General features: G+C 49.3%; 1 protein-coding gene across 1 annotated transcript in view; it reads right to left on the reverse strand.

The window, feature by feature from the left end:
* Nucleotides 1–20,581: 20,581 nt before the first annotated feature.
* The window catches only part of LOC100765622 (leucine-rich repeat-containing protein 74A), a 40,402-nt gene continuing 38,848 nt past the window's right edge, over nt 20,582–22,135 (reverse strand). The window contains exons 12-14 of the mRNA XM_027418594.1: nt 21,665–21,772; nt 20,799–20,881; nt 20,582–20,594 (exon numbers count right to left, since the gene is read on the reverse strand). Coding sequence (XP_027274395.1) covers nt 20,582–20,594; nt 20,799–20,881; nt 21,665–21,772 — 204 coding nt within the window. The remainder of the gene's footprint in view (nt 20,595–20,798; nt 20,882–21,664; nt 21,773–22,135) is intronic.

Here is a 22,135-nt window from a genome sequence, read left to right on the forward strand (position 1 = left end):
GCGATGCGCCCGCCAGAAGATGGCACCGGTTTCCGCCTTCCACCATCCCGAGGGTGAGCGCTCTCCGGAATAAACAACTCCTTATTTGGCTTGGTCTAAGATTCAAACTTACATCAGCAAATGCGAGCCTATCCGCCTTAGCCACCTGGCGTTCTGGGGCTGGCTGGCAAGAGTGCTTTTAAGCTGTGGGGGGTCTTTCCCTGGAGTCAGAAGATTGTTTCAGTTTCCTGAGTAAACTGCCTAAGGAAGAGTCTCGGTGTTGCGTCTTCCTTGCTGGTCGAGGCAGGCACGACACATACAGAAACTGAAGACCCTGCTTCTATCATTTACACTCCTCTAGTGCTGGGGTTAAAGGTATGTGCCTGGCTTCTATGGCTTGTGGCTGACTTTGCTTTCTGAATCCTCAGGCAAGCTTTAATAAATCATAAGTAATATATCACAACAAATCCCCCTTTTTTCTAATACAAAAGGAAGGCTACAACTAACATAAGAAAAACTATATACTATAATTACAATAAGTATATACAATATAAACAGGCAACAAGTTCACCAACAATGTCCAGTCCATTTGCAGATCCTCCTGCCCTCTGCCTCCTAGGGGCTGGCATTACACCTGACACAGATGTTTTTTGTTTTGTTTCTATTTGTGTTGTTGGGAGAGTCTTATGTATCTCAGGTTGACCTCATGCTGATTCATAGTCAAGGGTAGCCTCGAACTCCTGATCTCCCTGCTTCTACCTCCCAAGAGCTGAGATGACACCCTGATACTGCCACTTCTGCTTCGGACACTTTTTCTTTTTAATATTTATTTATTTATTTATTTATTTATTTATTTATTTATTTATGGGAGGTGCTGTGGCGATCTGTGTCGGTCAGAGGACAGCATGTGGGAGTCTGTTCTCTCCTTTCACTATGTGGGTTCCTGGGGCTGAATTTAGACTGTCAGGCTTGGCAGCAAGTGCCCTTAACTGCTGAGCCATCTCTGCAGCCCATCCTTGACATTTCTTTATCAGGTAGGGTAGCATCTGGTTTCTTTTTTCTTTTATTTCTTTCTTTTTTTTTGTTTTTTTGTTTTTCGAGACAGGGTTTTTCTGTGTAGCTTTGGAGCCTATCCTGGCACTCGCTCTGGAGACCAGGCTGGCCTCGAACTCACAGAGATCCGCCTGCCTCTGCCTCCCAAGTGCTGGGATTAAAGGTGTGTGCCACCAACGATTTCTATAGCTCCCTCAAGGAGATCTCCAGTAAAGAGAGACTGAGACAGACATAGCCAGAAAACCAGAGCATCAGTTTGGGCTTTCTGGAATCAAGAGATACAGGCAGATAAAGTCTTGTGGGTGCCAAGCTAGGGGACAGTGAACCCTGATGGGCTCACTAAAGCTGGGGGAAGGGTGGACGGGGTGGGGTGGGGGTGGATGGCTGTGTCGGAGCTCAGGGAAAGTCTTCAGGGTCTTGGGTGGGACCAGAAGCTCAATATCCTTGTGTGAACGTCTTTTCCTCTCTGCCCAGCACCTCCTGTCTTTTCAGCCTCCGCTTTAGTGGTTACTGAAGTCAGAAATCCAATATGAATTTTGTGTATTTATTTGTTCTGAGACAGGGCCTCAGCTTTGTCGCCCAGGCTCGCCTCAAATTCAAGACCCTTTTGCTTCATGCCTCCCAAGCATGGGGACTACGGGTGTGCCTGGATTAAAATAAGGCCTTATACTGCAGAGGTCAAGAGCCAGAGTTCATGCAGCTGGGAGAGTCCATTTCCTCCCCTTGTGGAGCTTCTAGGAGTTGCCAGCACTCCTTAGTTTATAACCCTTTCCTCCTTTTCAGAGCGATCAGTTTAATCTCTGTCCTTGTCCCATCTCCTTCCACCTTTGTCCTTCTTGTCTAAGAGCCCTTCTGATTGGGGTTCACCTGGATTACTGGACAATCTACTCACAGAAAAATCTTTTAACTTCATCATACTAGTAAGTCCTACTAGCCACCAATAGTGAGTAACACATCCAATATTCAAGAGGTTGGGATATGCTCATTGCTGCGGGCCACTGTTTGGTCTTGCCACCCTCCCCCATTCCTTTGTGCTGGGAACAAAGTTATCAATCTGTATAGATAACTCTGGGACAGCAGTCCTCTCCTGAAGCATAGGTGTGTGTGGTGGTGGGGAGATGGGGTGCACTAGAATTGTACTTCAGGCTATCCTAGGCTAAACAGGTGCAGCAGACTTCTGTAGGGTTTAGACAGCAGAGCTGAGTCCATGTCTTCAGTGTTCCTTTGTGACCTGGGCTCTTTGTGGCAAATCCTCTCCCCACACCTGCACACCTGCTACCCTGCTTTCAGCTATATGAAGATCCTTGTGGTAAGCCTGCCTCCCTGGGTTTCAGTTTCTTCAGCCAAGCTTGGGGGATTCTGGAAGGCTGTTCAGGATCTGGAGCAGAGGCAGGAAGCTGGAGGCCCCTGAGGGTCAGCACAGAGTGCTTGAAGCCTGGCTGTGTAAGCAAGGCATTGCTTAGCTCCCTTCGTGTTCTCCTGAAGGGATGAGAGGGAATTGTGTGGGGTGGGGTGGGGTGGGGGGGTGGGGTGGGGGGTGGGGTCGTCCCCACTTCTGCTACAATTACAGACACGCCAGAGCCCTGGGAGAAGAGAGCCCAGAGCCCAGAGGAAAAAGGCTCATTGTCCACCACGTGGCTGTGACACAATGGGATACTGTGTCTGGTCCTGGGACTGAGCCATTCTCAGCACATCCTAGGAGTTTGCCCAGGAGGAAAGGACTGGAACTGGTCACGTGAGCTGTCTCTGGAAGCAAGAGAAAAATCAGCATTTGTTGAGTGTGAGGGGTACTAATTTCCCTGGAGAAGTCGGGGGGGGGGGAATAATCGTTTATAAGATACAGGAACTCCGAGAGGTTGGGAATGTCTTGAGATTCCACTTGAAGTTGGGGGTCTGCCTGACACTTGTGGGAGGTGCCTTCAGCCTTGCCCCAAAGCCACCTCTCTAAAAATACATGCAGACATGGCTGTCTGGGGCTTGCCCAATGCCATTCTGTTCCTTCTTTCTTAGTAGCACTGTGGGTTTGCTTGACTGCTGTCTGCCCCTATTTAAACAGCACACCATGAGTGTAAAGATTGCTCCATTCCTAGGAAGGCCACAGTGACCCATCCTAACTTATTGGCAGAAGCAGAGGTTAGCTGGGTAGTTTGGGGAAAGTTTTCTTGCCGCCTTTCCTTTGTGTGTGTATGAGTGTGAGCATGTGTGTGCATGCAGAGGTCTGTATAGATAGCTCCAGGACAGAAAGGCTCAACAACATTTGGTGTTGTCCATTTTTTCATTCTTTAAAATTGTGTGTGTGTGTGTGTGTGTGTGTGTGTGTGTGTGTGTGTGTGTAACTGCACATGTCCCACAGAGCTTGTGTGATGATCAGAGTACCAACTCTGGTTGGATATGAGGGGTGGCACATATGATTCCAGGACTTGAGCAATGAATGGAATTCTCCTTAGTTACACAGAACTCAAAGCCAGCCTGGGCAACATAATTCTCTATCTCAAAACAACACATGTTAAAATCTGAAGGTCCACTGTGACCCCTGCATGGAGTGAGGGGAGAGCCTCTCCAAGAAGCACACCCAGGCCAAGACCTTCTGGAACCACATTCCAAGGAGGACTGCCTGGTCTCCAGAGGACCTCAGCAGATTGGGACAGAGCCAGCTCTCTAAGAGGAGAAACTGAGCCAGTTCCCAGATTCTTCCTCTATTCGAAGCTTCCATACTAGACTCAGTGTCTCCTCCAAAGGAGTGTTGGTCAAGCCCATGTGTGCGGTGTTTAACACTACTGGGAAGCATTAGAACTGTAGGCCACAGGGCAACCCCATCTCAGCCAGGGTCCAGAACTCTTAAAAAAACGCAATGCATTGTGGCACATACTTGTAACCCAAGCACTGAGGAGGCACAGAAAGGAGGAGCTTGGGCTCATGAGGCTGCCAGTCTAGCCCAATTGGTGAGTGTGCTGATTTGTAAGAAAATGGCCCCCAAAGGGAGTGGCACTATTAGGAGGTGGGGTCTTGTTGGAGGAAGTGTGTCACTGTGGGGGCAGGCAGGCTTTGAGGTCTTTTTCTCAAGCTTCCCTCAGTGTGACAGTCTGTTGCCTCTGAGTCAAGATGTAGGACTCTCAGCTCCAGCACCATATCAGCATGCAGGCCGCCATGCTCCCTGCCATGATGATAATGGATGGAACCTCTGAAACTGTAAGCCAGCCACCTCAACTAATGTTTTCTTTATAGAAGTTGCTGTGGTCATAGTGTCTCTTCACAGCAATAAAAAATCCTAACTGCGGTCAGGTGGTGGTGGTGCACGCCTTTAATCCCAGCACTTGGGAGGCAGAGACAGGTGGATCTCTGTGACTTCGAGGCCAGCCTGGTTTACAGAGCTGGTTTCAAGACAGCCAGGGCTACACATAGAAACCCTGTCTTGAAAAAAACAACAACAAAAACCCCCTCAAAAACAAAAAAAAACCCTGAGATAGTGAGCTTCAGGGTGACGAGGCCTCCGTTTTACAGGAAGTAGAAGGTGGTGCTGAGGATAACACCCAAAGGTTGTCCTCTGGCCTCCATATGTAACAGACGCACACACACGACACGCATATACAACCACAAGCATGTGCGCTTACTCATGCGTTCAGTTTGGTGTATTTAAAGCAAAAGGCTCCAGTGCTTAGAAACAGACTCAAAGAAGAGAAGGAGGAGTCAGTCCCCTGCCCTTGTCCCCTGTCATCAACAGCCCCTGGCTGGATCTGTTTGTTCTACCTTGACCTCATGGAACACTCGGTTGCCCAGCAGTGCAGGACTGCAGCACAGAGCCCTGAACCTTGAGACCAGCCAGTGAGTGCGGTGCTCAATCACATTGCCACTTGACTGGGTTTAGGGTCACCCAGGGGACACACCTCCGGCTGTGTCTATGAGAATGTTCCTAGAGAGGGGTAGCTGAGGGCAAAGACCCACCATGAACAGTAGCGTCATCCCTTGGCCTGAGGAACTGTACTGCATGAAAAGGAAAAGAGGAGAAAGTGAGCTGGGCCTCTACCGGCACTCACCACTCTGCTTCCTGAGTGTGGATGTGACCAGCTGATGTGAGTTTCTGCTGATATGAGATTCTGCCATTGTGCCTTACCCACCACAATGGGCTACATCTTTACACTGCAAGCCAAAGCAAAACCTTCTTTATCAAGTTACCTTTGTTGGGTATCTTGTCACAAGGAGAAGAGTAACTAACACAGCGAGGATTCCGGATGCAGAAAGGCAAGACTGGGGAAAGGCCACAGAAGAACAGACCTCTCACGTTCCAGGAGGCTTATGCTGGATTCCCCAGGACAAAGGGGACTTATGGAGACACAGAACCTGGAGGAGATAGTAGTGAGAACTGGATAACAAGAAGGCCCTTATGCCGGGCGTTGGTGGCGCACGCCTTTAATCCTAGCACTCGGGAGGCAGAGGCAGGTGGAACTCTGTGAGTTCGAGGCCAGCCTGGTCTCCAGAGCGAGTGCCAGGATAGGCTCCAAAGCTACACAGAGAAACCCTGTCTTGAAAAACCAAAAAAAAAAAAAAAAAAAGAAGGCCCCCTAGAGGAAGATTGTCCCCATCTGAACTGCTGAGACAGGAGAGCTGGCCCCCACCAGGCACATTGCTAGAGTCAGAGAACAACTGCCAAGCCTGCCCCTCTAAGTGGAGCATTTCAATGTAATGTGTTGACATGGAGGTCGTTTAGACCAAAATGAGAAGACACTTGGGCATGTGTGGTGGAGACTCAATGTGTTATTGTAATTCCTGCCATTGACAGGCTGCTTCTTTCAAAAAGGAACATGAAGGGAAAGACGTCATGCAAAGTTGGAGTCCTATCATTTTATTTAAATTGTTAAAGTATAAAACCACTCTGCTCCACAGCTGGAGAGGTTTCTAAATGTTCCTGCCCCCCCCCCCCCAGTGTATCAATTTCTCCTGGGTTTTAGGAAAATTTGCATTTGAACAGGGAGGAGTGTAAGGCCAGGTTCCCAGCCTTCTGGACAGGAGGTGGGAGTTGAAGAGTGGGTGGTGCTGCCTGAGGTCCTGGCTGCTGTCTGGCTAGCCCTTGCCAGAGAGGGCGGGCTTTCTACTGTCTGGCTTCCCAGACCCTGCCAGGATTCAGGCTGGACTGAAGACAGGTCTAAAGGCTGTGTCCACTGTGCTCAACCCAGCACACACAGGGTGGGGCCCCCTCATTCCCTCTTCTGTGGAGCCTGGATCAGTCCCAGGCCTACTCCCCTCCCACCAGCTTAGTTTCCCGGTACCGACTGACCCTGGACCAGCTGTGACTACAGGGGACACATCTGGAAGGTGGATCCGAGGTGGCTGCCTGCCTTGGCAGCTGGCTTGAGTTAGGAGGAGCAAGGCAAGGAGGCCCCAGCAGCAATCTGGAGGAGTTTGTGAATTACCCACTGGCTAGAGACCATAGGCCAGAACGCGCCTGGGCCGGCCCTGCTGGCTGGAACTCTAAAGAGCCTCCTGGCTCCAGGCCTCACCACCACTTCCTCCCTCCTCCCCGGGTGTCTTCACCAGCCTCTCTGCTCTGCAGGCTCCTCCAGAGGCACTGCCAGCTGGTAGGGATTGTCAGCTGTACACTCATTCTACCCACGCAGAAGATAGAGGAGACCACCCAGGATCCCAGGGCAAGCGGCTGGTCCTCTGATTTCTCCCCGACTGTACCTGCCACCTGTTGATGTCAGTCCTGGACTTCGGCCTCTTTTCTCTTAGAGCAGCCAATTCCATCTGTCAAGCTCAGGAGGAGGCCTGGCTACATTCTTCACCGTTCCCAGAAATGAGGGATTGAGATAGTAGGAGAAGATTGGCTATCGCCATACCCTCTAATGCTGATCTCCAGGCAGAACGGCCTCTTATGTTTAAAGTCCTCCCATCAGGGCTAGGAATTTGGCTCAGTTGGTAGAGTATCTAGGGTGCACCGAAGCCCTGGGTTAGCTCTCCAGCACCATGTAAACCAGTTGTGGTAGCACACTATTTTAATCCCTGTGCTCTGCAATCCCAGCACTCGGGAGGTGGAGGCAGGAGAATCATATCAGTCTGTGCTACTTGAGATCGTATCTTAAAAAAAAGAAAAAGGTCCTTCCCCAGATGTGATGGGCTGTATAATTTTGGGGGCCATTTGTTTTAAAATTAAAATGTTTTCCAGCTGGGCATGGCGGCGCCCGTGTTCAGGAGGCAGAGGCAGGTAGATCTCTGTGAGTTCAAGGCCAGCCTGGTCTACAGAGAGAGTTTCAGGACAGCCAGGGCTACACAGGAAAACCCTGTCTCAAAAGAAGAAGAAAAAATTAATGTTTAAGATAGTGACCACAGGACGTGAAACTCACTGTGGGGCCTTGTGTGAACAGAGTCCCTGGAAGCCCCGGCCCTCCCCTCCCCACCCCTTCTTTCCTAGATAAGCTTCAAGAGCTTGGCATTTACCCCATGCCATTGTTCTCTCTCACTTCTAGCACACCTTCAGCGGAAGGCTTTACATTCTCATGACCACCAGGGAAACTGAGGTAACAGGGAGCCCCTGGGCCTTCTGATCCCTTGCAGAACCACCCATTCCAGGTGGCCAGGGGAGGGATGATTCTGCTGGGGATGGAGTCTGGGTCCAAGGGACCGCAGGTGCTGACAGGTGCCAATCAGGGCTCTTGGCGGGGGTGGGGGGGGGGTGTCTGGTGAAGGTGGAGTCCATCCTTGTCTTCTGTTCCCCATTAGTGTCATTTTTCCTGAGGGAAGCCAGGGGACACTGGACTGCTTTGCCAGTCCCAGACGGGACATCTGCAGAGCCCTATCTGTTACTTTGTTCTTGCTGCACAGTAGCTGTCTGCTACAACTTGGTTAGGTGACTGCCTTTGGAGCTGCTCAGTCCCCTAAGCCACCGAGAAGGCAGGGGCCTAGGTTTATGTTTAAATGTTTCTTAACTTAGGAGGGTGAGTTGTCTCCAGCAGATGACCCGGCAAAGTCAGTGCTGAGAAAGAGGCCCTGTAGACAGATGGGCCAACACTCGCCTTTGATAGGATGCTCTGACCATAGCCAACTCGAATGGCCTAGTCCAGTCAACCAGGCCTGTCATTTGCACCTCTGCTTCTCCGTTAGGGGTGCTTAGTCAGGGTGCTGGGAGTCACAATAGTGAGATTCAGATTAACAAGCAAATGACTTGTCCCCACAGCTGCGAAGCAGCTCCTCACTGGCGCCTCAGTGTCCCTAGAGAAACTTCTGATAGGAAAAGTTCCAGGAACAAATTCAAATGGAGACTGGGTGGGGTTGATCAGAGCTTTGTAGAAAGAGCTTAAGGAGAGAGTGGAGGAGGCCCTGTCCATTCAATGTACATCCCAGTCTTGTGGTGTCAGGTGTGTACCAATTCATGGGAGACTACTGGGTCTAACTGGTTGACTCATTGCCTCCCAAGCCCTGCAACATGGTGGTCTTGGGCAGCTGGGGAAGGTTGCTTTCAGGGAAGGCGACATTCTGGAAGATATCCCTGCATTCCTGATGTGCTTTTAACCTTGCCCATGGAAATTGAGTCCTCAGTGTCCCTATGCAGCTGGGGTGTTTGCTCTTACAGTTTTTAAATTTTATGTACACGTTGTTGTTGGAAGTTTTCTGTCTTGACTCCCTGGTCCCAAATAACCACCCCGAGGCTTATATTAATTATAAATGCTCAGGCTGATTACTACCTACCTTTTACTTTTAAATTAATCCATATATCTTATCTAAGCTTTGTCTTGTGGCTCATAGCTTGTTGCTCTTTTTTTTTAAGTTTTTTTCACCTCTGCTTCCTCAGCAGCTGGCTGGCTGATGTCTCCCCTGACTCCATCCTTCTTCCTGCCAACATTCTCAGTTTGGCTTTTCCACCTGACTTTATCTTGTTGAGCTATTGGCCAGTGAGCTTGTTTATTAAACCAATCATAACGGCATATATCCACACAGTGAACAGAAGGATTAGTCCACAGCAATATGTGGGTGTGCCTAAGAGTAGGTGTGTCTACAGAGGTCAGAAGAGGACACTGGATGTATCCCCTGGGACTGGAGCTAAGTTGCAGGCAGTTGTGAGCTGCTATGTGGGTGCTGGGAATTGAACCTGGGTCCTCTGGAAGAGCAGCTAGTGCACTTAACTACTGAGCCATCACTCAGGCCCTGCTCTTACAGTTTTGTTGGAGCTTTAGCCTCTGAGATATCCCCTCTGTCTTCCTGAGCATCTAAAGGCATTCATCCAAGGGTTGCTTATGCGTAGGCACTGCCAGGCAGCCACTCACAGGCAAAACCCACAGTGAGGTGGCGGAGAGTATGGTCCACTTGCCCCTCTGCCTGTCCTTTAAATGTATGCATCACATTTCCCAAGTTCTGCACTGTCTCAGGCATGGTCCTAGGCGTGGAGATCACCAGGGAAGCATGGCGGGAACTCAAGGGGCTCCAAGTCCCTTGGATGATGTGACTAGACTCTGAACACACAGAGAGTATTCATACACAAGGAGAGCATGGTGTGTGCATTCTCCCTTTCCTAGGATGCTTTTTGGCTACAAGTAAAGTACACTGCAGCTGTACTTTCTCATCGGGACCGCCAGCCCTCAAATAATGACATGGAGACTTATTAATTATGGAAGCTTGGCCTTAGCTTAGGCTTTTCCCCAACCAGCTCTTATAACTCAAATTAACCTACTTTTATTAATCTACATTCTGCCACATGGCTTGGCTACCTCCCCTCTGTACTGTAGGTCCCAATTGTTTATAGTCTCGATGGCATCTCCATCTCTCTTCTCCCCAGAGTTCTCTCTCTCCTGGAAGTCCCCCCTGTTCTCTCTCCTTCCTAGCTTTTGACCATTCAGCTCTTTATTAATCCAATCACAGTGACACATCTTCACACAGTGTAAACAAATATTCTGCAACAAGTAACACAGAAATGGACTGAAAGTAGCCTAGAAATATTTATTTGCTCACTTCACAAGTAGGGCTCAGGGTAGTGGTACCATCAGAGAGTCTTCGGAGACAGTTGCCTTCCTTCCCTGCCATCCTTTTTCTGCTCTGCCATCCTTAGTGCCATTGGTGACACCAACCTGCAATTTCCAAGATGGACACTACAGTTCCAAAAATCACATCCTCAGATAATCGTGGCAACTTGGAGTGGAAGGCAGGTGATCCCTGGTGCACTTCCCTTTACTTCTCATTGGGGGCCACCTAAGGATATGTAGCTGCAAGGGAAGCTGGGTGTTCAGGTTAGTTTTTGTCAATTTGGCACAAGCTAGATTCACTAGGGAAGAGAGAACCTTAACTGAGGAATTGGCTCCATCTGATTGGCCAGTGGGCATGTCTCTGGGGGCATTTTCTTGATTAATGATTGATGGGGGAGGGCTCAGATCACTGTGGGTGGTGCCACCCCTAGGCAGGTGGTCCTGGGTTCTCTAAGAAAGCAGGATGAGCAAGCCATGGGGATGGAGGCAGTAAGCAGTGTTTTTCCATGGCCTCTACTTCAGTTCCTGCCTTGAGTTCCTGCCCTGACTTCCTTTCATGATACACTGTGATGGGGACAAGTAACCTGTAATAAACCCTTTCTTCCTCAGGTTGGCTTTGGTCAGTGTTTTATCACATCACCAGAGAAGCAAACTAGGACACTGGAGAACTGAGTACCAGGAATTCTCAGACAGAAGAAGGGCAGTGGCCACTGAGTGGGGGAAGAAGTAACTTGCCTCTGCCTTTTCTAGTGAAGGGTCTCCACTGTGGTATAATCTACATTGCTGATAATTACTGTGAAAATCTTTATTTTGAATCTTATGAATATGTGTTTCTCTGCCTGTCTTTTTTGGTGAGATGTATTTGTTGGAGGCAACAAATAGATGGCTTTGGCTTTTGCCTGAATCCACTGGTCTGTGTCTTTTGACTGGTGAATTGAGGCCATTGGATACTAACATTCAGGGTCATTTTGGAAAGTTGGGTATTGGCTTCTGCCATTATGTTGATTTTATAGTATTCTCCCCTCCCTCCCTTCTCTTGCCTAGCATTGTTCTAGCATGATTTATTTATTTACCTTTCTTTCTTTCTCTCCTTCTTCCTTCTTTCTTTCTTTCTTTTTCTTGAGATAGGGTTTCTCTGTAGTTCTGTCCTGGAACTCCCTCTGTAGACCAGGCTGGCTTCGAACTCACAGAGATCCTCCTGTCTCTGCCTCCCAAGTGCTGGGAATAAACCGCCTGGCTGGTTTATTCCTTTCTGTAGGTGAGTGCTCTTCTCTGAATTGCAGACTGCATCCTAGGTCTTTACTGTAGGCCCTTCCAAGTAGCTTACGGTGGGGTGAAGAGTCGGGAGAAAAACCACTGCTCCCTTTGATAACCACTGACTAAATCTCTCCTGAGTCATTAGGAGGAACAAGGAAAGTGATCTCAGTTTATTTTATATTGCCAAAGAAAAGAGGGTTGCCAGGTATGGTGGCTCACACCTATAATCCTGGAACATGGGAGGCCAGTCTTAGATGCTCGCACACTCCTGTTCAGGGCCTTTCCAGTTCTTTCAGCCTAAGTGGCTGGTCCCTGAGGTGTTCACAGGACTCCCTCATTGCCTCAAGCCTTTGGTCAAATCCCATTCCCCATCTGCTTTACTGTAGCCCTCCCCACTCCCATTCCCAGCTCTTTCTCACCCTACTTTCCAGGTTCTATTTTCCCCTAGAGCATATCTGATTTACTGTATGATTTATTATATTGTTTGTTGCCAGTTTACTGTTATAAACAATGTAGCTTCCATTTAAGAGAGTCTTCTCTTTGAAAAAGACTTATCTTAATCCAGGCATGATGGCACATGCCTTTGATCCAGCATTGAGGAGACAGAAGCAGACAGATTGTGTGTTCGAGGCCAGCCTGGTCTACAAAGTGAGTTCTGGGACAGCTAGGCCTACATAGTGAGACCTTGTCTCAGACAAACAGAAAAAACTTATCTTTGTGTGTGTGTGTGTGTGTGTGTGTGTGTGTGTGTGTGTGCGCACATATGCTTGCAGGTGCTGGCAGAGGCTGGAAGGAGCGTTGGACTTCCTGGAGTTGCAATTACAGGAAGTTGTGAGATGCCCAGTGCTGGGGGTTGAGCTCTTGTCCTCTAAAATGTCCATTATCTTCCAATCTTCCTATTGCCACCCTAGAAGCTGGGATTGCTACTATGTACCACCATATACCACCACCTATGTGATGCTGGGGATCAAACTCAGGGCACTCTACCAACTGAACTACACCCCAAGATTCCTCCTCTGTTTTTTTTTTAAAATTTATGTGCATGAAAGTTTTGCCTGCATATATGTATATGTATACTGCAGGCATGCACTGCCTGTTGCCTGCAGAAACCAGAAGAGGGCTCTGTGCAAGAGGAGTTACAGACAGTTGTAAGCCACCATGAAAGTGCTGGAAGCCAAGCCCAGGTCTTCTTCACGAGCAGCCAGTGTTCTTAACTGCTGAGCCATCTCTTCTGCTCCCCGACCCCATTGAAGGATTTACATTCTGAATTTCTCTCAATAGTTTAAAAAAGGAGTTACTGCTGCATCACAGCATATTGGGGAAAGGCATTTTGAGGCTATTATCTTGAGTTTGAAATTCCAAGTAAGCAGAGGACCTCCAGGTAACAAGGATACAGAAGCCCTTAGAGCCATTCAAAAGATGGACTAACGTGGCAACCTCCTCTGTGTGTCAGCGGGAAGGGACAATGTCCCATGCGCTTTTGTGCCGTGTCTACAAATGGCTGCCCCACAGACAATGAAAGACAGTGTTGGCACAATGTTTCCCTAAAGAGAAACTTTGGAGCCCAAGGTCTTCTAGCCCCTGACTTGGCACTGCAGGTTCAGGAGGCAGACTCTGCCCCACACTCCCTTTCCTGCAGCTGGGCACTCCTTGCTTGGGAAACAAAAAGGAGCTGCTGGGACTGGAGGACCCTCACTATAGCAGGGGACACATGGGGGGTGTCCCAAAGAAGCCCCTCTCGAAGTCCTAGGATTTGATGGTCATCATATTATCAGCTTTTGCAGTTTCTCACTGGCTACAACCTCCACCCCCAACTCTAAATAAACATCTACTCTGTTCCTAGTATTGCTTGCGTCTTAAAAAGAGCCCCCCCACCCCCGCCCCAGTTGTCCAAGATTGGTCCTCACAGGTCCTCCCCAGGCAGGCTGTGATGCTGTTGATGCCAGACAAGGCTGCTTTCCTTTCGTTCCTTCCATCCATCCTTTCATCCACCTCTCCACTCCCTTCTCTCCCTTCCTTCCTTCCTTCCTTCCTTCCTTCCTTCCTTCCTTCCTTCCTTCCTTCCTTCCTTCCTTCCTTCCTTCCTTCCTTCCTTCCTTCCTCTTGTCTTTTCTCCCTCCCTTCCGTCCTTCCCCTCCCTTCCCTGCTCCGTTCTCTATCTTTCCTCTTCTTCTTCTTCTTCTTCTTCTTTTGATGGCCAATAGGAATTTGATTTTCTTCAGCCAGCGGGGTTCTGTTTTCTTTTCCCTTCTTCCCATTACCAGGTTTCAGAGATCTGGGAAATCCTTAGCCCAAATGGAGGACATGTAAGGTCAGAGCGCCGCCTGCTGGTCAAAGTAGAACCTGGCGAGGAGGTATATCAGCAGGACTCTCAGGGGACAATACCGGTTCCTGTGGGCTTCAGTCTCTGATAAACGCCTGTTTGAGCATGGAACACACAACAGTCAGTCACGAGTACACTTTCGGGTGCACTCGTGTTTCTCGCTTAACTTGTGCTAACTCCCACGGATCTACTGCAGTTCTCATTGACTCTGCTCACCTTGGACCCTTCCTGCATCAGGGCTCCTCCGCAGGACTGCTACTTAAGATGGCCACTGCAAATGGGAGCTCTAAGACGTCTGCATTTCCGACCGGACATGTAAAAATAACGAGGGTCCTGTTTTCCAGCCCCCTCACTGGATATGCCACACTAACAATTACAATTTCATCGTGAAGGCTGCCGGCTGGGACAGGTGGCTTGTTGGGTAAATGTGCATGCCACTCAAGCCTGGAAACCTGAATTTGGATCCTAGAAGCCCATGTAAAAGCCAGATAGGGTAAGACAGGAGGAAATAGCTGGGTGTGGTGGCACATGCCTTTAATCCCAGCAGAGGCAGGCAGGTCTCTGTGAGTTCAAGGCTAGCTTGGTCTATAAATTGAGTTCAAGACAGCCAGATCTATGCAGAGAAACCCTGTCTTGGGGGGTGGGGAAGACAGGAGGAAACAGGAGGCTTGTTGACCAGCTATCCAGAAGTATTTAGCCAAAACAGCAAGGACTCTATAGCAAGCATGGTGGAAGGCGAAGACCCACACCGGAGGTCCTCTGACCTCTACACGTACACTGTGACATGCACATACTCTGAAACATAAACACGCACATGCATGCGCACACACACAATATAAAAAATAAATCAAACTAATAAAGGGCAACACCCCAGGACAGTAAAGGTGGTCCCAGAGTAGGATCTGAGGGCTGACACTGGGGAACCCCTCTTTGTGGTGTCTGGACACACCACATCCTCCTCAATGACTTGATCACCACAAGGAACCCCAAGAGCCAGGGTTTTATGGAGTTTCATGAGAGGGGCTTGATTGACAGAAGGAGGCAGAGGATTAAACTCCACCTCCAAGCCACCCTCCTGGGAGGGGGACATTTGAGGCTGGCCTGGAAGGCCCAGCTATAGTCTTGGTCTTTCTGGTGATCAACTCCCATCCCAAAGCCATCTGAGGGTTGTATAAATCTCAATTAGCATGACAAAGACATTTCTTCTCAGGAAATTCCAAGGGTTTTGACACTCTTGCTTAAGAACTACGGAAAAGACCAACCTATTATTTTCAAGCTGGGGATGGGGGGTGGTGGTGTTTCCTCTAGCTTAGCATGGCTCCAAAATGGCAAATACTTTTTTTTCCCTTCTGTATCTGCACATATTCGAACAAGGAATGTTGTGTCCCAGGCATCTTCAACTCATAGCAGCCAGCCCGTTATCCTGGCATCTTCAAGCACTCTCCAAAGCAGTGGCAAGACAAAACCAAAAAAGAAAACAAACAAACAAAAACTTCAAACAAAAACAAAACCTCCTTGCCTTGCATGATGGCTCATGTCCCTGAACCTAGATCTAGGAGGTTAAGACCGGAGGATTGCAGAGCGATTGAGGCCAGTCTGGGCTACAGTGGGGGTGGGGAGTTAGGGAAGGAGGGAGCGAGATGGTGAGGGTTCATGCTGAGGTTCATGCTGCTATTCTCCCCTGTGGGGCACACTGGGCTGGGAGTCAGCTCCCCCAGCTGCCCAGCCCTCCTCTCCTCCGGAATGTGATGCGGGTTTCCTGAGAGCCTTTCCTTCGTTTTGCTTCAAGGCTGCTGGTCAGAAGCCAGGGTTTTTGGAGACAGGCTAGCTTTGCCAGCCATTGTTTTCTTTTGTTTAAAACCAAACAGATCCCAAGCCCCCACTTGGCAGGGCCGGCTTGGTTTTCTGAGGACACTGTGGCTGCCACCAGGACTGACTTTGAGGCGGTGGCTTGTGTGGTCACTCTCACAAGGGTGATTCCTAACCAGCTTTGTGGTCACACCTGCTCTGAGAAACACGTGGGCTATGGTGCTTGCCTGCTAGGAAGGAAGCTCTTGAATGTGGAGTCTGCCTTCCCCTGGATTTAGGGTGGAGCTTCCCTTGGTAAAGATGAGCTGGCATCCCACTCTGTTGGTCTATAAGGCCCCACTGCCCCACCATGTGAGCTAGTAGTTCCCACCTCCTGTCTCCCTGTCACCCCCCCCCCCATCCCCACACACCAGATAGAGTTTCTCTGTGTAACAGCTCTGGCTGTCCTGGAACTCACTCTATAGACCAGGCCGGCCTCAAACTCACAGAGATCTGCCTGCCTCTGCCTCTGGAGTGCTCGGATTAAAGGTCTGTGTCACCACTGCCCGGCTTCCCTGTCATTCTTCAGACCCTGGGCTGTTCGCACACCAGCCTTAGCCAAGGCCCAGGGTGGAAACTCCTCTACAGCATTTTTAAGATTCAGTACTTGGGTGTATTGAGATGGCCCTGCCTGTGCTCTTTGGGTCCTATAGTTCCTGACATCCTCTCTCAGGAGTGGAATACCACTGTAATGAGGTTGAGACAGGAGTTAGCTCTCTGTAGACAGCAAGAATGTGCTCGGTAAATTACAAGCTACTCACAAGGCCTGGAAACAAAGGGTTTCAAGGATACTATATTATCACCCCCGTTTACAGATGAGGAAACCAAAGCCAGAAACATGGAACCCACTGCTCAAGGTCACAGGCAAACTGGTAAAGCTAGGTAGATTTCAAACTGAGAATTGCAAAATGCCAGAATTTCCATGGGTTGGCCACGTTATGGCTCAAAACAGAGGTATCCATCCAGCGTCCTGCCACTTTAGCTCCACCAGGGGATAGCTGAGCCCGTGGGAGTGGAGGCCAGAGGTGGGGATCGGCGGGACTCATAAACCTTCCTCGTAAGAACTTGGCCACAGCAGAGTATGGAGTGCTGAGCAACCAGTTTTTGTCACGACTGCCTTTGTCTCCCTCTCACAGCCATTCCAGCCCTCACAATGTTATTTCTCCGCTTTGACGTCTGCAGAGCGAGTCCCTTCAAACTGCCCCCTGGTGGCGAAAAGGTGCAAGGCAGCCTCAGAGGAACAGGGAAGGGTCATGGTTAAGACACATTGCAGGGCCCCGAAGCTCAGCATTGCTCTTCGCTACCTGAGAGATCGTGGCCAGGATGCTAAACTTCTCCTCACTGGGGAAATGAATTTAACGGTGCTCATTCTAAAGTCCTGGGAGGACGCAGAGTTAGTTCCCAAAGCCCGGTTGGAGTATGGAAGGAGGGATAAACCCAGGATGCAGCCTAGGGCGCAGCAGCCTCTAGGTTGTCTGTCTCCTTGATAGCCTCTGCTACTCCTATAGGGTCCTCCTGCTTAGGTGTCGAGGTAGAGTTGCTGCAGCCCCTCCCACCTCCAGGCTCCTGCTGGCTGGCTTGTTGGGCTGGGCTTGCTGCTGCCGTGAGGGCTGCCCAGATGGGGGACTGGCTGTGGAAATCTGCCCAGGGGTCAGCTTTTCTTCCTTACTACACAAGTGCACGGTAGTTCTTAGTAACGCGGATCGACTGAGAGAACACAGAGCCGTGGAGGGGTCTGCGCGGTATGGGCTCCTGCATCCCAGTGGCTGATCAAACTGTTCCAGGGGCAGATGTTCAGGATGTTGGAAGAAGTTCATGGAAGATTCCAAGTTTAGAGGGCATCTCTATCTATAGAGCTCAGTGAAAAGTTCTCATGAGGACTTTTGGAGCTGACCTGACACCTAGTGGGTACAAATGGGAATGGCGCCACCTTTGGGAGCTGCAAAAACCCGTCCGTTTTGGGGAGAGGCCTCTGGATCCTGGAGGAAGATTTGGGTTTGGCTATCTGTCTCTCACTTACCTAGGGTGGAGTGTCAGGGTCAAGGGGTGACATAGAGGACTGGAACTAGTGATAGGAGTAGAGTTTAGCTCTCTAGAATCTCTCACTATTCCCAGAAATCAGCCTGAAATTAAAAAAAAATCAGATTTATGGCAATCATGGCTCCCTTTTCAATTTTATACAAAGATGAACAGAAAGAAATGGAAGCTTTTACTGATGCATGGCCATACTAATTTTCATTTTCTTTTGTCACACATTGGGATGTTGCTCTCAGCCATACACAATCCCTAGGCCCTATCAGTTATGGATGCTCCAAAATAAGTTTGTAGGTTACAAAAGATTTAAAAGATCAGAGACTTCAAAAGCCTCACCTTTCTTTGAGGAGATAGTCTCAATAGTCACAGAACACCCTGCTATGTCTGCTGCTTTGCTCTGTGCCATCTGTGGGACTGACCCACCAGTCATCTGCTTGTCCTATTACCACGGGCAAAAGATATGCACTGTCAAAAAAAAAAAAACGCACTGTCCTGATTGCTTCACAGTGGTAACTGGTGACGTTATACTGGACACCCTTCAGCACGCCACAGCCTGGCCAACTGTGGTGGTTTGAAAGAAAATTGCCCCCAGAAGGGAATGGCCCTGCTAGGAGGTGTGGCCTTGTTGGAGTAGGTGTGGTCTTGTTGGAGAAAGTGTGTCACTGTGGAGGCAGGCTTTGAGGTCTCACATATGCTCAAGATACCACTCGGTGACTCAGACCACCTCCTGTTGCCTGCAAGACGTAGGACTCTTAGCTCCTTTCCCAGCACCATGTCTGCCCGCATGCCGCCATGTCCCACCACCATGATAATAGACTGAACCTCTGAACTGTAAGTTACCACAATTAAATGTTTCCCTTTATAAGAGTTGCTATGGTCATGGGGTCTCTTCACAGCAATAGAAACCCTACTTCTTTTTTGTTAAATAATTCTTGCATCTTGCCTTTCTTTTCTCTTCTCCCCCCCTCTACCTCCCCATTTTTTTTTTGTGTGTGTGTGTGTTCATGTATGCAAGTGTAGGTACGTGTGTGCTGCAATAATCTTAACTCCTGAGCCCTTGGATTCACTATGTAGGCTAAGGTAACCTCAAACTTATGGCAATAAAGTTTTCTGTCTTGGCCTTCAGATTGCTTTTCTCAAGACTTAAACATTTTTATAATGTGTGTGCCCACACGTGCCACACAGCATGTATATGCAGGTCAGAGGACAACATTCAAAACTTTTCTCCTTCCATCATGGATCCCAGGATTGAATCCAGATAAACTGGCTTGTGCAGCAAGCACCTTTGCCACCTGAGCCATCTTGTTGGCCCTCTCAAGGAATTTTTTTTAAAGATTTTATTTATTTATTATGTATACAACAACATACATGCTTCCATGTATATCTGCACACCAGAAGAGGGCACCAGATCTCGTAATGGATGGTTGTGAGCCACCATGTGGTTGCCGGGAATTGAACTCAGGACCTCTGGAAGAGCAGTCAGTGCTCTTAATCTCTGAGCCATCTCTCCAGCCCGGAATTTTTTTTTTTTTAAAGATTTTATTTATTTATTATGTATACAACATTCTGCTTCCATATATACTGCACACCAGAAGAGGGCACCAGATCTCATAACAGATGGTTGTGAGCCACCATGTGGTTGCTGGGAATTGAACTCAGGACCTCTGGAAAAGCAGTCAGTGCTCTTAACCTCTGAGCCATCTCTCCAGCCCGCTCTCAAGGAATTTTAAAATGCAACACAGAATGACGGGCTCTGGAACAGACTGAGAAGTTTCATCTTTTCTGTTCCATTAGTCAGGCAAGACCACTGAGGTTCCAAGGTCAGGTGATCAGGTTGTGCTGTGATCAGGCTGGACTAGCTGCCAAGTCTATTGGTCTCTTACACTATGTCGCCACAAAGTTTCCTTCTAAAGGATCCTTGTTTCTTCAGCGTCTCTTTCTTCGACCACTGTCCTCCCCTGCCCTTCCATGTGTCGCCACAAAGTTTCCTTCTAAAGGATCCTTGTTTCTTCAGCGACTCTTTCTCCGACCACTGCCCTCCCCACCCCCATCCTCGTCTATACAGTCTTTCCAAACCTCAACTCAGTTTGCACTGACCATGACCAACACTTTTTGTGCCTTAACCTGTTCCCTGTGGGCTCTTTTCCTTCTGTCTAGCAATCCTACATTCCCAGTTAGCCTTTGTGGCTATAAATGAGACCACCTAGACTGTGTCCCCTTGATGTCACTAAACCCTGAATGTTCCCCCGCCCCAATGAATGAAGGACACAGCATCAGCAGCACACAGAGAGATTCCCAGAACCAACATCAGCAGCACAGAGATGCCCAGACCAAGCCAGATTTTATTTGCTCACACTTAGCTCTGATCATGGCATCTATTCATCTGACCTTAGAGTGAATCTCCTGATAGCCACCACAACTTCTCTTGTTGGAGCTTCTCTCCAGACCTGATTGGCTGTTGTGACTTCTAAGAAACTGTTGTGAAAGGTAAGGGAATAGGGGAATGCTGGGCTGGGGACCTGAGTTCAGATCACAATACCTACATAAAAGCCTGTGTGATGGTGTCTTAGTGCTAAGGCTGGGGGAGGAAGCTCACTGGCCAGTCCCTCTAGCCAATTAGTGAGCTCCATATTCAGTGAGAGAGACACTGTTTCAAAAATTAAGGTGGAGAGCAGTAGATGAAGATGCCAACCCTCTGGCCTACACACACAAACACACACACACCACACACACACACACACACACACACACACACACAAACACACACACAAGCACACACACAAGCACACACACAAACACACACACACACACACACACACACACACACACACACCCCAAATGGCCAGTGAGATGGCTTGGCAGCTAATGGCCTTTGCCAGAAGCATGCCAACTTGAATTTGTTTCCCAGAAGTGGTGAACTTATCCCACAAGTTGTCCTCGACCTCTATAATGGAAATATGGCATGTGTCTACCCATCTTGCCAGACCTAGACAAAGCACTGCCCAAATGATGCCTCCCTTGGTACCCTGCATAGCCCCCTAGTTGCTCTTGTCCTCACCTTGGAGGCCTGAACATTGTCGCTTTTTCTTGTGGGCTGGAGTTCCTCAGGCACAGGTCCCACTGTCTTGCTCAAGTCTTGCTATGCGAGCGAGCTGAGGATGAGAAAGGAGGGGACCCTTGTTGCCTTGCCGTGGGGTCTGGGGCGAGGTCTCTGGTATACTGTAATAGTATACTCTGATAAACTATGATACAGTCTTGTCCATATCGTAACATAGATGGCGGGATCCCAGGGCGGAGCCCCTCCCACCTAGCGCCCTTTGGCAAGCAGGGGAAGAAGGGCAGAGGGCCACGCTCACCTGAAGTCCACCACGCCATTCTTCTCATCCAACCTCTTTATGATCTCCCTGATCTGGTACCGGTTGATGGGAACCTTGTCTTGCTGAGAGGACAGATGTAACGTGTTATGGAGCCCTCTGCTCCTTCACACCTAGTGACCCCCTGTAATGTCTCACTTTTGGGCCCCCTGGTGGCAGTTGAGGGCTCAGAGGTGTCTGCGCCTCCCATGGGGAGGAACTGGAGGCAGCTGCTTTCCATGGCATTGCCTTGCCTCCAGATGACCTCCCACTTCCGGGGAGGGACAAGGGCTCAGGATCCAGGAGCTGAGGTGGACAGGAGCTGTGCGCGTCACCACGTGAAGGCCATTCTTGCTCCCAGACACCTAGTTCTGAGCAGCCCTCTCGCCTTATCGGCCTGGGTACTAAGCATTCATACCTGCCCAGGCCCCTAGACCCAAGGCCTTCCCAGGATGCTGTGTGAATTGATCGCTTCACCCACACATTTCAGAGTAACGCCATTGCATTCAATATATCGGGGTAAGAGGGACTGTGGGGGTTCAGGGGAGCTGGAAAGGTTGAAGGTAGAGAGTGGGAGCTACGGGGAAATGGTCATTTCTCCTTCTCTCACTTTTCATCATCGTAGGAGCCAAACACAACAGAGGGAAGACCTCTGAGACGGATGTCTGCTTCTGAGATGAGGAGTGACATCAGGCCACATGACAGATTTGGGCAGGGGGTTGAGGGAGGTGCTGAGTTTCCCTCTGAGTCTAGATGGTTGAGGGCGGTGCCCTCAGCCAATCTTATATGGCAGTATGAAATGCAAGCTTATGCCTGCCTGGCCATCCTCCCACCCCCCCACCCCCCAGACTCTACAGGAATCAACACACCTGTATCAAGGCTTTCCGGAAATCCCCCACAGGCATTGTCATTGTTCCCGATGGATTCAAGCTCTTGAAGAACTCCAAGACTGAGATCTTCTGTTGATCTGCATAGTTCTGAGAGGGGCAGGAGGTGCCAGGAGCAAACACTTGGCTTTATTATGGCTGTCACACTTCCCTCCTTATCCCCCAAAGAATAATCCACACTCCTGGACCCAGAAATTCCTAGGGGTTGAGGGAAGGCAACTCCAGCTTGAGGCATCTGTACTTTAACCACTGCTTTAGAGGCAGCGCAGGCAAAGGCATGACGGCACCTGTTTGTCTAGTTCCCGGCAATCTCACCCCAACCCAACAGAAGCTCCAATCATTCCGTCTACTCCCTGACTTCACAGAGGGACACCAAAGCTGCTAGCAGCCCCTAGTGTTACAGGAGCATGGATGGTGAGCAGACCTAAGTCTGTAACTTGGCTTTGAAATGGC

Source organism: Cricetulus griseus, chromosome 5, assembly GCF_003668045.3.
Source record: "Cricetulus griseus strain 17A/GY chromosome 5, alternate assembly CriGri-PICRH-1.0, whole genome shotgun sequence".
In the NCBI taxonomy this organism is placed as follows: domain Eukaryota; kingdom Metazoa; phylum Chordata; class Mammalia; order Rodentia; family Cricetidae; genus Cricetulus; species Cricetulus griseus.